Below are 12,852 nucleotides of genomic sequence, written 5' to 3' on the forward strand. Positions count from 1 at the left end.
ATGTTCGACCATCTGTTACCAAGTTGGATCCCCAATGCACTGAAGTGTGTTTTCCTAGGTTATTCTCATATTTATCGGCGGAATCTAAGGTGTTTAGATGCACTTGAAGTGGAATTTTTAGAGACTACAACATTTTTCTATGCACCTCTCATTTTTATAAATCGGGGAGGTGGGGAGGAAAATGAATGGTTAGTCTATCAGGTTACCCGTGCTTTGACAGAACAATCAGATGATATTCTTCAATCTCCTAGTTCTTCTATTGAGCACCAATCTGCTATTGTGCCTTCAACACTTGCTCCAACTATATTAGCAAGAATTGTTCAAGTCTACTAAGATCTTCCTCTGTTTGATCCTTCATAAAACCTTGACCTTTCTATTGGTCTTGGTACTTGAAAATTCACATATTCCATTGCTAATTTTGTTTCCTATGACCGCCTATCCACTATGTCTAGATCTATGATTGCCTCTCTGCACTTTATCTCAATACCTAAAATAGTAAATAAAGCTTTGAATCGTCCTGGATAGTCGGATGCAATACTTGAGAAAATACATGCCTTAGAGGATCATCTCACGGGAAATTTGGTGGACTTACCCGAAGGAAAGAAACCAGTGGGATGTTTGTGGGTCTTCACAATTAGAGTTAATCTAGATGGTTGCATGGCAAGACTTATGGCTAGACATGTGGCTAAAGAGTATGCTAAAAACTTATGGGGTGGATTATTTTGATACCTTCTCCTCGGTTGCCAAATTCACTTCTATCCGCTTATTTATTTTTCTAGTTGCTTCCGAAAATTGTCCTTTACATAAAGAATGCATTCCTTCATGGTTATCATTAGGAAAAAGTATATATGGAGCAACCACTCAATTCTTTTGCTCAGGGAGGGTATGAAAAAGTTTGCCATTCGAAAAAGTCCTTGTATGGCTTGAAACAGAATCCTCGAGCTTGGTTTGGCAAGTTCAGTGAGGTAGTTTAGGAATTTGGGCTAAAAATGAGCAAGTATGATCAGTCGGTCTTTTATCCGTAATCAACAGCTGACATTATTCTTCTTGTTGTATATGTTGATGACATTATTATTACAAGAAGTGACAATGCGGAGATCTATTCCCTCAAGTCTTTCTTGCATATTAAGTCTCATAAGAATGATTTGGCCAGTTGAAATACTTTTTAGGAGTAGAAGTGAATATAAGCAAGAAATGAATTCTTCTATCTTAGAGAAAATATCTTATTGATCTACTTGCAGAAACCTGAAAGTTGGTTGCCAAACCCTGAAGTACTCAAATGGTTCCTAATGTACATTTTATTAAAGATTATGGCGATTCTTTCGATGATCCAAATAGATATAAGAGATTAGTTGGGAAGTTGAACTATCTCACCGTGACTCGTCCATATATTTCTTTTGTTGTGATCATTGTTAGTCAATTTATGTCGCACCTACGGTCGAACATTGGGAAGCTTTAGAACATATTTTATGTTACTCGGAAGGAGCTCTTGGACTTGGAATATTGTATAACAATCACCGACATACTCGTGTTGAGTGTTTTGCAGATGCTGACTGGGCTGGATGTAAAATTGATAGAAGATCTACTATATGTTATTGTATCTTTATTGGAGGGAAGCTGGTATCATGGAGGAGTAAGACGCAAAATATTGTATCTTGATCCAATGTAGAATCCGAGTATAAAGCTATATCACAATCTATGTCTGAGATTATATGGATACATTATCTAATAACTGAAATTGAGTTGAAACATCACACACAAGTAAAACTCTGGTGGGATAATCAAGTTGCTCTTCATATTGCCTCAAATTTAGTGTATCATGAAAGAAATGGAAATATTGAGGTTGACTATCATTTTATTTGTGAGAAGATTCAGGAAAACTTGATTTTCACTAGCTACGTGAAGACAAGAGAGAACTACTTGATTTGTTCACCAAGACATTGAATGGAATTACAGTGGATTACCTTTGTAACAAGTTGTGCATGGTCAATATCTATGCTCCAACTTAGGAGGGGAAGGGACGAGGGGGGGATAAAGAATGATTGTACTCATAATCCTTGTGTAATACATGATAGCATGATTATAAGGATTAGATAGGAGATCTATAGGATTTTCCTTTTTTTTATTCTTTCCGTAACTAGGATTCTCTGTACATGTATACATACAGATTGCTTCATGGAATAACATATGAACTATTTTCCAATACCTAGTTCTGTTACACTAAGTTATCAAAAAGAAAAGCAAAAGCATAGGCCATTAACATGTGTGTAGGGATGGCAGGGGGTGCGGGAGGGTTGAGCCTTCACCCACCCTGCCCCGCGCAACACTTTGTATGTTTTCGACATACCCCGTGCCGACCCGCCCGCTTAATATTTTTAAAATAATTTTTTTATTTTTACAATAGTACTTAATTTTTTTATTAGCCATTTTTCTAGCTTGTAGTTTGACTTCCAGATGAGATATTTATAGATAAAGCATAGCAAGAATAAAAAAAATTAAATTACTATTTTATCTTTCCGCATCGTCAATTTTGGTTTGTGGTAAAATATTTTAAAATTTTATAAATAAACTATTTATTTTTATATCTTCACAAATTCTAGAACGTGGAAGTTCATTTAACTAAAACAAGGCTCGTTGGTTAACTAATCAAAATTTAACTTTGATATTTTTACTAATCCAATAACAGTTAGTCTAAGAACTTTTTGAAAACATATTACTTATTCTTCAACTAGCTTTATTTGTGGATAGAGAATCGGAGAGACGCATAAGGTAATAAGGTTCTAGTTTAAGACATGTGTCTCAGATTGGATTTCCCAACCCGCCCCGTCCCGTCTAATTTTTTATTTTTTATTTAATAAAAAAATTGGTGTAACCCGCCCCGCCCATTCCGCTCCGCCCGTCCCGTACCACACGCGAACCGCCCCATTGCCATCCTACGTGTGTGTACTGTTCAGATTTGAACGCTGACACATGAGAGCTCCGAGGAGTAAGAGAAAGGGAGAGAAGTGAGAAAAGAGGAAGATTAATATTCAAAGAACTTGGACATTTATAAGTCATTCAAATTTTCCAACACTGAAATCATCTAAAATCTTGACGACTTACCTTGTCATTTATAAAATAGATTTTTTTGTGAAGCAATTTTTTTTTATTAATTCTTCACCTCTGATCTATTACATGCTTTCTTCTTTCATTTTCTCATATCTCTTTCTGTATATATACTTTACCTATACATTTTGCTATTTCGTCAAACACTAATAACTCTATCTATCTCGCCTTCTAGCTCTGCAGCAGTTTCTCAATCCAGTCTCTTTTTTTAACACTTGTTCTGCTACTCAAGTTGTAATCTTCCTCAATCTACACTCTTGCTTAATCTAGCTCAGCGTGTATGCAGTGGTGGATATTCTGAGGTCCCATATAGCATTGTTTCTAGCCTTCCATATCCAGTATACCAGGGCAGCCAGTATAGCAATGACAACTTCCCTGCATCTCTTCCCTTTGATTAGCCTGGTCATTCTCTTCCAAATCCCTGCTATATCTGTCAGTTGTAGTCCTATGCTCATCCAATTCAACACCCCATGTAAGCATTGTTTGGAGAATGCACATTCAAAGAAAAGATGTTGGATGGTCTCCTCTTGTGTTCCACATATTGGGCATCTATCATCTTGACTTATGCCCATATGGTATAATCTGGCCTTTGTCAGCAATCTTTGGTGCATAGTGAGTCAGCAAATAAAGTTGTGCTTAGGTTGGTTCAATCTGTTCCACACCCATCTTCTCCATGGCCAGCCTTCCTTTTCTCCCATTCTCCATAGGTAACCTTCCTTAATTGTGTATTGTCCATTGGCACTTATCTAATTATTTTGATTAAATCCAGGAGCAAACATCTCTCTGATCATGCTGATTTTCTTCCAATACCAGCAAGCATCATTGGGGCATTTGTACTGCCACCAGTTCTTCTCCTTTAGGTAGACATTGTTGATCCATTTCACCTATAGATTGTCAGTTTTTGAGCAATATTCCATATACATTTAGCAATTGCAGCTTCATTCCATTTTATTATGTCAGTTATCCCCAGTCCTCCTTCATGTTTAGTCCTACACACTAAGTCTCATGCCACTATTGGTAGCTTGTGTGTGACTACTTTCCCATCCTATATGAAATTCCTGCACATAGCTATTATTCCCTTAAGCACTTGTTTTGGTAGTAAGAAAATGGTTGACCAATAGCTATGTAGGTGTAGTAGTACTGAATTGACTAGTTGTACTCTCCCTGCATAAGATAGATGTTGTGTACTCCAACTTTTAATTCTAACTGCTATCTTGTCCATAAGTACCTCACAATCCATTTTAGATATTCTCTTAGCTGATATAGGCACTCCAAGATACCTGAATAGTAAGCTCCCTTTCTGATATCCTATCATTTCCATCAAATCCTTCTGACTTTGTGATGGCATATTAACACTGAAGATGTTTGACTTGCTGGCATTTGTAGTTAGGCCTGAGGTACCAGAGAATGTTTTCAGTTCCCACAATAAAAGAAGCACTGATTGGAAATCCCCAATACTGAATAACAGTACATTATCTGCAAAATATAAATGGTTCAATTTCAGACTCTTACACTTAGTGTGATACCCAAATCCCTCATGCTGTGCTACTACATTCATTATTATAGTGAAATATTCCATGCATATGACAAATAGCAATGGGGATATTGGGTCCCCTTGCCTAAGTCCTCTTTCCCCTTTTATATTCCCATACAGTCCTCCATTGATTGTTATTGTATATTGCACTGTAGTCATGCACTTCATAGTCCATTTGATGAATTGTTGTGGAAATTCTAACCCATGCAACATCTCTACTACAAACTCCCATTCTATTGTGCAATAGGTTTTCCTTAAGTCTATTTTGATCAGGTAGCTACTAGTAGTCTGTTTTCTGTTATAAAGTCTTACCAAATCTTGGCAAATTAAGATATTTTGGACAATTGTTCTACCTGCCACAAAAGCACTTTGGTCTGGAGATATGATTTCTGGTAGGATTTGCTTCAGCCTATTTGTTAACATCTTTGACACCACCTTATAAATGGTATTACAACAAGTTATGGGTCTGTAATTAGTAATTGTGTCTGCATGATCTGATTTTGGAACTAGTGTCAGTACTGTGCTATTCCATGCTTTCAATATCTTTCCTGACTTAAAGAATTCCATTACTCCTGCTTCAAGATCTTCCTTAATTATCTCCCAATAATCTTTGAAAAAATGGCTCCCATAGCCATCTGGCCTAGGTGCTTTATCCCCTGCTATTTTTCCAAAGAGCTTGTTTAATTTCTGCCTTTGTAATTTCTTCTACCAGCATACCTCTTTGTTTAGCTGAGACTACAGGACCTTGTTTAACAGTAGCATTGCATAACCTCATTCTGTTTCTAGACTTAGTACCAAGCAAAGAAGTGTAATACTCTACAAAACTTCAGCAAGACCTTCCATATCATTTCTGGTGTCCCCTGCACTATCCTTTATAGTGAATATTCTATTAGCATTTCTCCTAGCTTTCAGCATACTATGGAAGAATTTGGTATTCATATCCGCTAAATTCATCCAATTGATTTTTCACTTTTGTTTGAGGTATTAGTTCCTTGCCAAGTTCCAATGTAGAAATTGCTTGGCTAGTTGTATCTCTTTATTTATCAGCATTATGTTTAATGGATCTTTCTGCAGGTCCCTTAGACACTCCTCCAGTTCTTCATTTGCATGTTCAGCTTTGCCTTCTATATCTCCAAATTGAGATTTATTGATTCCTTGTAATATATCTTTAAGTCTATTCAGCCTCCCTACCAGTCTGTACTACATTGTGCCTGCAATTCTCCTCTTCTAGTTGTTTTCCACTTTTTTATAGAAATATGTAGCTTGGCTCTACATATTAAAGTATCTAAATTTGTGCTGCCATTTTTTAGGCGCCTTATCCCGGTTAATCATAGCCGGAAAGTGATCCATAAGGCCTTCATTACCAAAATGAACCTCTGATCCTGGTAATTTGGTCGCCCAATCTCCATTTACTAGTACGCTACCAATTCTGCTATATACATGACTAGTATCTCAATGTTTGTTGTTCCAAGTAAAGAAAGATCCAGATGATCTAAGCTCCTGTAGCGAACATCTTCCTACACACTCCTTGAAATCCTTTATTTCTGAAATTGTGATTGGGTTTCCTATCCTTTTATCTCTATGCAGAACACAATTGAAATCCCCCATAACTGCTCATGGTTTATTGGTGACACCATGGATTTGTTCCAGTTCTTGCCATAATGTTCTTCTTAGAGCTTGGTCATTGAACTCATACACTAAAGTTAACTTAAACTTATGTTGAGTCCCCCTGTGTTCCACCTCACAATGCATCATTTGAGCTAATACACCAGTGATATTCACATTAAAAATATTTGGTTTCTATAGCACCCAGATTCTCCCACCCGGATGGTGTGCTAAATTGTGACTAAAAGACCATCCATTACAAAGATTAAGAGAAGCCATAGATATTTTTTGTCTCTTAATATTTGTCTCCAGGAGTCCAAATAGGCCTACTTTAGCATTGTGCAAATATAGATTTATCTCTCTCTGATTATCCTGCCTGTTTAGACCCCTCACATTCCAAAATCCCAATTTATCCATTTGGGGGAGGGATTATAACTCCCCTCCCAGTTCCTGGACCCATCCATATTTTCCTTTGTATTCCCCTTTGATGGCTAGTTACAATCATTAAGCCTTCCTTTCTTTGGTGGACACCTTCTCCATATGTAGGACCTTTAGACTTGTTGATCCTTTCTGTTGATATTTTTGGTTGTCTTCATTTGCAATCTCCTCTGCATTATGCTCTTCTAATTGATCTTCCAAGGTGGCAAACGAGCTATTTACTGGTGTGATAAGTTGTTTTTGTACAACTTATGCTTTAGTATAACATTTTGATCTAGTTTCTCCCCTTCTGGTACTGGTTTTGCTATCTGCTCTTTTCCCTTTACTGGCTTCCATTCTTTCTTTGCTTGTTCCACTTGTGGATTTTGTTGTAATCTCCTACACTGTTGTTCTGTGTGGCCAAATATCTTACAATATTTACACATTGTAGGTTTCTACTCATATTCTAATTTTTGTTCAATTATTTGCCCCACTTCATTTTCAAACAAAACTGATTTTGGATACATTTTGTTCAATGGTACCTCTATGATTACCCTTGCATACATGAGCTTCTCTTTCATCGTTGTTTCAGTATCTGCCTTCACAGGTTTTCCTACAAGCTCAGCTATTTTTGTTAGAGCTGCTTGCCCCCAGCATTTCAGATCTAAACCCACTAATCTGATCCATATAGGTTTATCTCCATTACAGGCTTCCATGGCTTTACCACTACTAGTTTCCTATCAAATATCTGTACTCCCCCTTCAATTGCCTTTATACGCCCTTCTGTGTTGTGAAATCTAATCATAAACATTCCTTTTTTTATTTGCGATACCTTATCCACCTCCAATGTGTACCATATGCACTTGAAATATCCCTCCACGACTGTCAAAGGAGGATTTGACCCCAGTACAAAGCACACAACCACAGTTTGCCAGTATTCTCTCTCTTCTTTTACATCTTCCAAAGTTATTTTGACATTTGTAGTTGAATTAGTTTCACTTTCTAGATCAAATCCCTCAGCTATTGGTGCACTTCCTACTACCTTACTCCATGACTTCAAATTTGTAGCAAGGGTTTGAGATTTATCTATGGATTTCTCCTCTGTTTCGGCCTGTTCTGCCTACGACTGCTTCCATGTAGACAGTACTTGATCATTAGTGCCCATTTCCTTAGTTAATTGTGTAATTGCCGTCAGTGTTGCCATTGATGTTACCATTGATGGTCCTGCATAGATGATTGCTTCAATTCCAGTGGAATTACTCCTTGTAGCACATTTACACTCCTAGTTTTTTTTTGCGTTTTTAGTTTGTGGGATTGCTCTCATGCCAAAATTCCTCTAATGATTCTTAGTTCCTGTTTGCCCTCTCCCTCCGGTCCATTGCTTCTTCGCCATCCAGCCTTAGCTGAGAGAAGCTCTCATTCTAAAGAGAGAAAGTCTGGAATTAAAATAGGTTTTTGTTTAACCAAAAAATATGTATTTCGGTCAAAGCCTATTTTTAGAAGAACTCAGGTAACTGATAACCAAGAAATTTCGTACTTTCTCAGTTATATGAAAGGAAAAGACAAAAATAAGTAAAGAAATAATTGATTGCAAAGTCAAGATAGCAAAAGAGTAAAGTGAATATATTCCAATATAGTATTAGATGATCTTTACAAATGAAATTCTCTTCCCTTTTATAGGGGTTTTCAAATATAATGTTTCCTCCCTTTTATGACCGAATCATTATGTCATTAATGACATTAATTATCCTTTTATAATAACAATAATAACTGTTTGTGAAGATTTTGTAACGGTTTCAATTCTTATTCCTCATTAACTAGATGTTTGTGAATATTCCCCTTCTTACTGTATTGATTCATTCAACCCATATTTGTTGAATGATTTAGACACGAGCAACTGCATCCCTTCATCTCGTGAGTGATTTGCCCATGCCTCTTCTAATGTAGTATTCCAGCTGTCATTTTCTTAGTGATTCATGTATCATGTCTTGTTAGCTACACATAATTCCACATGTCATATTTATTTTTTTACTAATACAAATAGTCCCCCCACTTGTCGAATGTTATGCAATTGAATATTTGGGATATTGTATGTATTTATGGCAGGAATTTTTGTCGTTGTTTCCTTTGTATCATTATGTCTTCTTCATAACCAATGCATCGTATGTCACTTCCATCTAATGCATGTGCCACGTGGCCTCTGCCGACTGGGTCTGCGACTCTTTAGCGCTTTTTAGGGCTTTCTTGCGGCTGCATCCGTCATGAAGTGACCACTTCATAATGACGTTTCCATCATGACTCACTTTACTTGACGGTTGCTTCTTCTTATAAATACCCCATGTGTAATGACCCGACCGGTTGTTTTGAGATTTTGCACTTCTTTTTCCAGTTCTCGGTCATGTCTAGCACCATGTGAATGTATTATTACTTATGCAAATTGTCGGTTTTCATTTTCAGGGTAATCGGAACAGATTTGGAAGGATAATTCTCAATTGAAGTTTAAAATTTGAAAGGTTTGATCAAGTTTTGGCTTGTTAGTATATGATCTAGGATTTGAATTTTTATGATTCGGTTAGCTCTGTTAGGTGATTTGGGACTTAGAAGCATGATCGGAATGTATTTTGGAGGTTCGTAGTAGATTTAAGCTTGAATTGGTGAAATTGGAATTTTGGCATTTTCTGGTTGATAGGTGAGATTTTGATATAGGGGTCGAAATAGAATTCTGGAAGTTGGAGTAGGTCCGTTGTGTCAATTTTGACGTGTGTACAAAATCTTAGGTCATTTGGACGAGGTTTGATAGACTTTTTGATCAAAGGCGAAATTCCGAAGATTTTGGAACCTTAGGCTTGAATCCGATATTATTTGGTTGATTCGATGTCGGTTGAGGTATTTTTGAAGATTGGTATAAGTTTGGATAGTGGTATATAACTTGTTTGTACTTTTAGGTGAGGTCCCGGGGGCCTCAGGATGATTTCAGAAATTATAAAAGGATCCCTTCGCAAATTTTTGGTTATTTCACCATTTTTAAGACGACTTTGAAGCTTTTTGGGAGATTTTGAAGAGATAATTCAAGGGAACTTCATTGAGGTAAGATTGTTGAACCAAAAACTCGTTCCTATGGTGTTATTTCATTGATTAGGCTTGAAATTTATGAAAAATTTGTGGGTAAATATTGAAGAAACTAGGGCTTGGGATTGGAGACCTTTGATTAGGGATTTGAGGGGTCATTTGTTGTCGGATTTTGGCATTCTTGGTATGTATGGACGCATGGGAGGATAAGGAATTTATTGATGTGATTTTTATTAGATTTCGAGACGTGGGCCCGGAGGTCGGGTTTGGTCAATTTCGGGATTTGTGTTGTAATTTGATAATTTTCGCATGGGCTTTGTTCCATTAGTATATTTTGATGTTACGACTCTATTTTTTGATAGATTTGGAGAATCCGTAGGCTGATTCAAGAGGCAAAGGCATCGCAGGCTAGAGTTTAGACCAGATAGAGGTACGTAATGATTGTAAATGTTTGTCCTGAGGGTATGAAACCCCGGATTTCACATCGTTGTGCTACTTTGAGGTGACGCACATGCTAGACGATGACCGTGGGGTGGTGCACCATTGGGGATTGTGACTTATTCCGTCCCGTATGACTGTTAAGTCGCGTATTTGATTGAAAACTATTTGATATCATTTTGTTTTGGTAATTATTACCATGCTTTGGACTGAATGCCATATTTGGCTTCGTGCCAACTGTTTTGAACCCTTAGGGGATTTTTACTACTATTCCTCACTATTTTTACTTCATACTTGTGCTCAGTCATGCTATATTCTACTGTTTTCATAACTCAGCCATATTTACTCCGTTATGATATTTTGGGCTGAGCATCATGTTTTACTATTGCCCAAATGGCTTGAGAGATTTCTGACTGAGTGAGGCCGAGGGCCTATGTTGTGAGGATATTGTAGGATCGGATTGCGCGCCGCAGCAGTGTTGTACTGATTCATGATTATGAGGCCGAGGACCTTATTTGTTACGCCACGAGGTAGCTTGATATGAGGCCGAGAGCCTATTTGATTATGCCACGAGATGGCTTATTATTGCGCTTGGGCCATAAGGGGTCCCTCCCGGAGTCTGTACACCCCCAATGAGCGCGGGTACCCAGTGTGAGTGATATGGTGTAGCCCGAGGGGCTGTTGTTGATTTATGTTGTTGCCCGAGGGGCTATTGTTGATTTATATCGTTGCCCGAGGGGCAGTTCTTGGTTCATGTTATGCCCAAGCGGCTGATTACGAGTGATTGTGAGATAGCCCGAGGGGATGGTTCTGTTAATATTATGCCTGAGGGGCAGTTTATGATACATATTTTGCCAGAGGGGCCGTTTACATTTTCTATCATTATACTCACTGTTTTATCACTCGTTTGAAACCACTGAAGGCTGTTTTAAAAGATTTTTTTACTAAAACTGAGCTTGATTTACGAAGTAAATGATTTGTGTACTGCTTTGGAAATGATCTACATTGTTGTAGTGTTATGACGTGGTTTACGTGTTTTCTTATCGCTCAGCTTTCATTTACTTTTATTACATACTGAGTTGGCGTACTCACATTACTCCCTGCACCTTGTGTACAGATTTTGGTATTTTTGAACCCGATGGCGGGTGTTGATTGCTCAATTGCAGAGTCATCGAAGTTAGCAAGGTAGCTGCCCGACGTTCGCAGCACTGCTTTTCTCCCTCTTGTCTTCCTTAGACTATATTTAGTACATTTTTAGACTCTTCGTTGTATTCAGACCTTAGTAGATGTTCATGACTTGTGACACCCAGATATTGGGCTTGTGTATTTATTCTGCACTGTTCATTTAGACTTACATTTTGAGATATTTGAATAATTAAAGTCTTAAAAATGAATTTTATTGATAAATGGTTAATTTGGGAGTTGTGTCGGCTGGCCTAGTTTCACGATAGGCACCATCGCGACTGGGTCGGTTTTAGGGTCGTGACACCTTGTGCCTTTAGTTTCATGAAAACCTTCAATCTACAATATCCTTCTCCTTTATTCTTTAGTTCATATTACTTTCTTGCATTCATGTCTTCACCAAACTCCAATCCTCAAACAATCATTGTAGATGAACTTCATCCTTCAATTACTCCTGTTAGGAGTAGAAAAGGTGTAGGTTACGTAGCTTAGGGTCTTTATCTATCTGTGGTTCTACTTCTCAGCCCAATATTGTTACCCCTTCTTCATCTAGGACTAGGTCTTCTTCAACCCATATATCTTCTGTCAAAAATAGGGAATCAGGTGAATTCGAGAACCAACAGTAGATGAAATTATCCCTGCGGAATTTTCTTTCACCACTGATCGTGAATCAATTAGGAACCAAGTTACTTCTATGACTTCCCATGATTGTGTTGATGTCCATCCTTCTCAGATTACTGATGGTTTGATTTCTCTTGTGCGAAGAGAATGCTACTAGAAGCCTTATTTTCAAATTTTAATTCCTGGTCCAAACCAAAGGATAACTTTGTTCATGTCTGGTTATTCTTTCGTTTACACATATCCTTTTACTTTAGGTTTCAAACCCCATATCAGCCAGATTATCATAGAATTCTGTCGCTTCTTCAATGTTTGCTTGGGACAGATTGGTCCTATTATATGGAGAGTCGTTTCATATTTAAGATACTTATCTAATTTGGCCTTTTTACCCTTCACTTCTCAACACTTCTTTCATCTATATTCCCCTAATTTGTTCCGCTCAGGGGTTTTCACTCTCGCTGCCAGGAGCAAAAGGGTTTTGGTTAGCCCTGAAGATGATAAGGATTGTGGCTGGTATGCCCGTTTTATTGCTTCTCTCACAAGTGGTTTAGTGATTGAAGAGATCATGCTTTTTCTACAGAAGTGGAATTTCGCACGTAAGTTATTTTTCATATTTTTCTTATTTTACAAAAGAGGAAGAAATTGATTATCTCATGGACATTTTTTAGCAACCATATAAGTTTTTGATGAAATACCAGACTTCCGTATTTGGGTAGAGAAGATGTTATCGGTTGCCCCCATGGAAAGAAGATCTTGGAAATATCTTTCTCATAGGTTTGCTGGAAAGTCAAAACTCATGGTATCTTTTCCTTTAATTAATTTTTTCTTTCTTTCGTATTTACTTGGGGATTTCTAACTTTTTCCTTTATTAGGATTTCTCATTC

General features: G+C 37.5%; 1 protein-coding gene across 1 annotated transcript; it reads right to left on the reverse strand.

The window, feature by feature from the left end:
- Positions 1–3,371: 3,371 nt before the first annotated feature.
- Positions 3,372–3,716, reverse strand: LOC138888675 (uncharacterized). The gene has a single exon (XM_070170581.1). It carries the CDS (start codon positions 3,714–3,716, stop codon positions 3,372–3,374), a length of 345 nt encoding a protein of 114 aa, XP_070026682.1.
- Between the last annotated feature and the right edge of the window lie 9,136 nt (positions 3,717–12,852).

Source organism: Nicotiana sylvestris, chromosome 3, assembly GCF_000393655.2.
Source record: "Nicotiana sylvestris chromosome 3, ASM39365v2, whole genome shotgun sequence".
Lineage (NCBI taxonomy): Eukaryota > Viridiplantae > Streptophyta > Magnoliopsida > Solanales > Solanaceae > Nicotiana > Nicotiana sylvestris.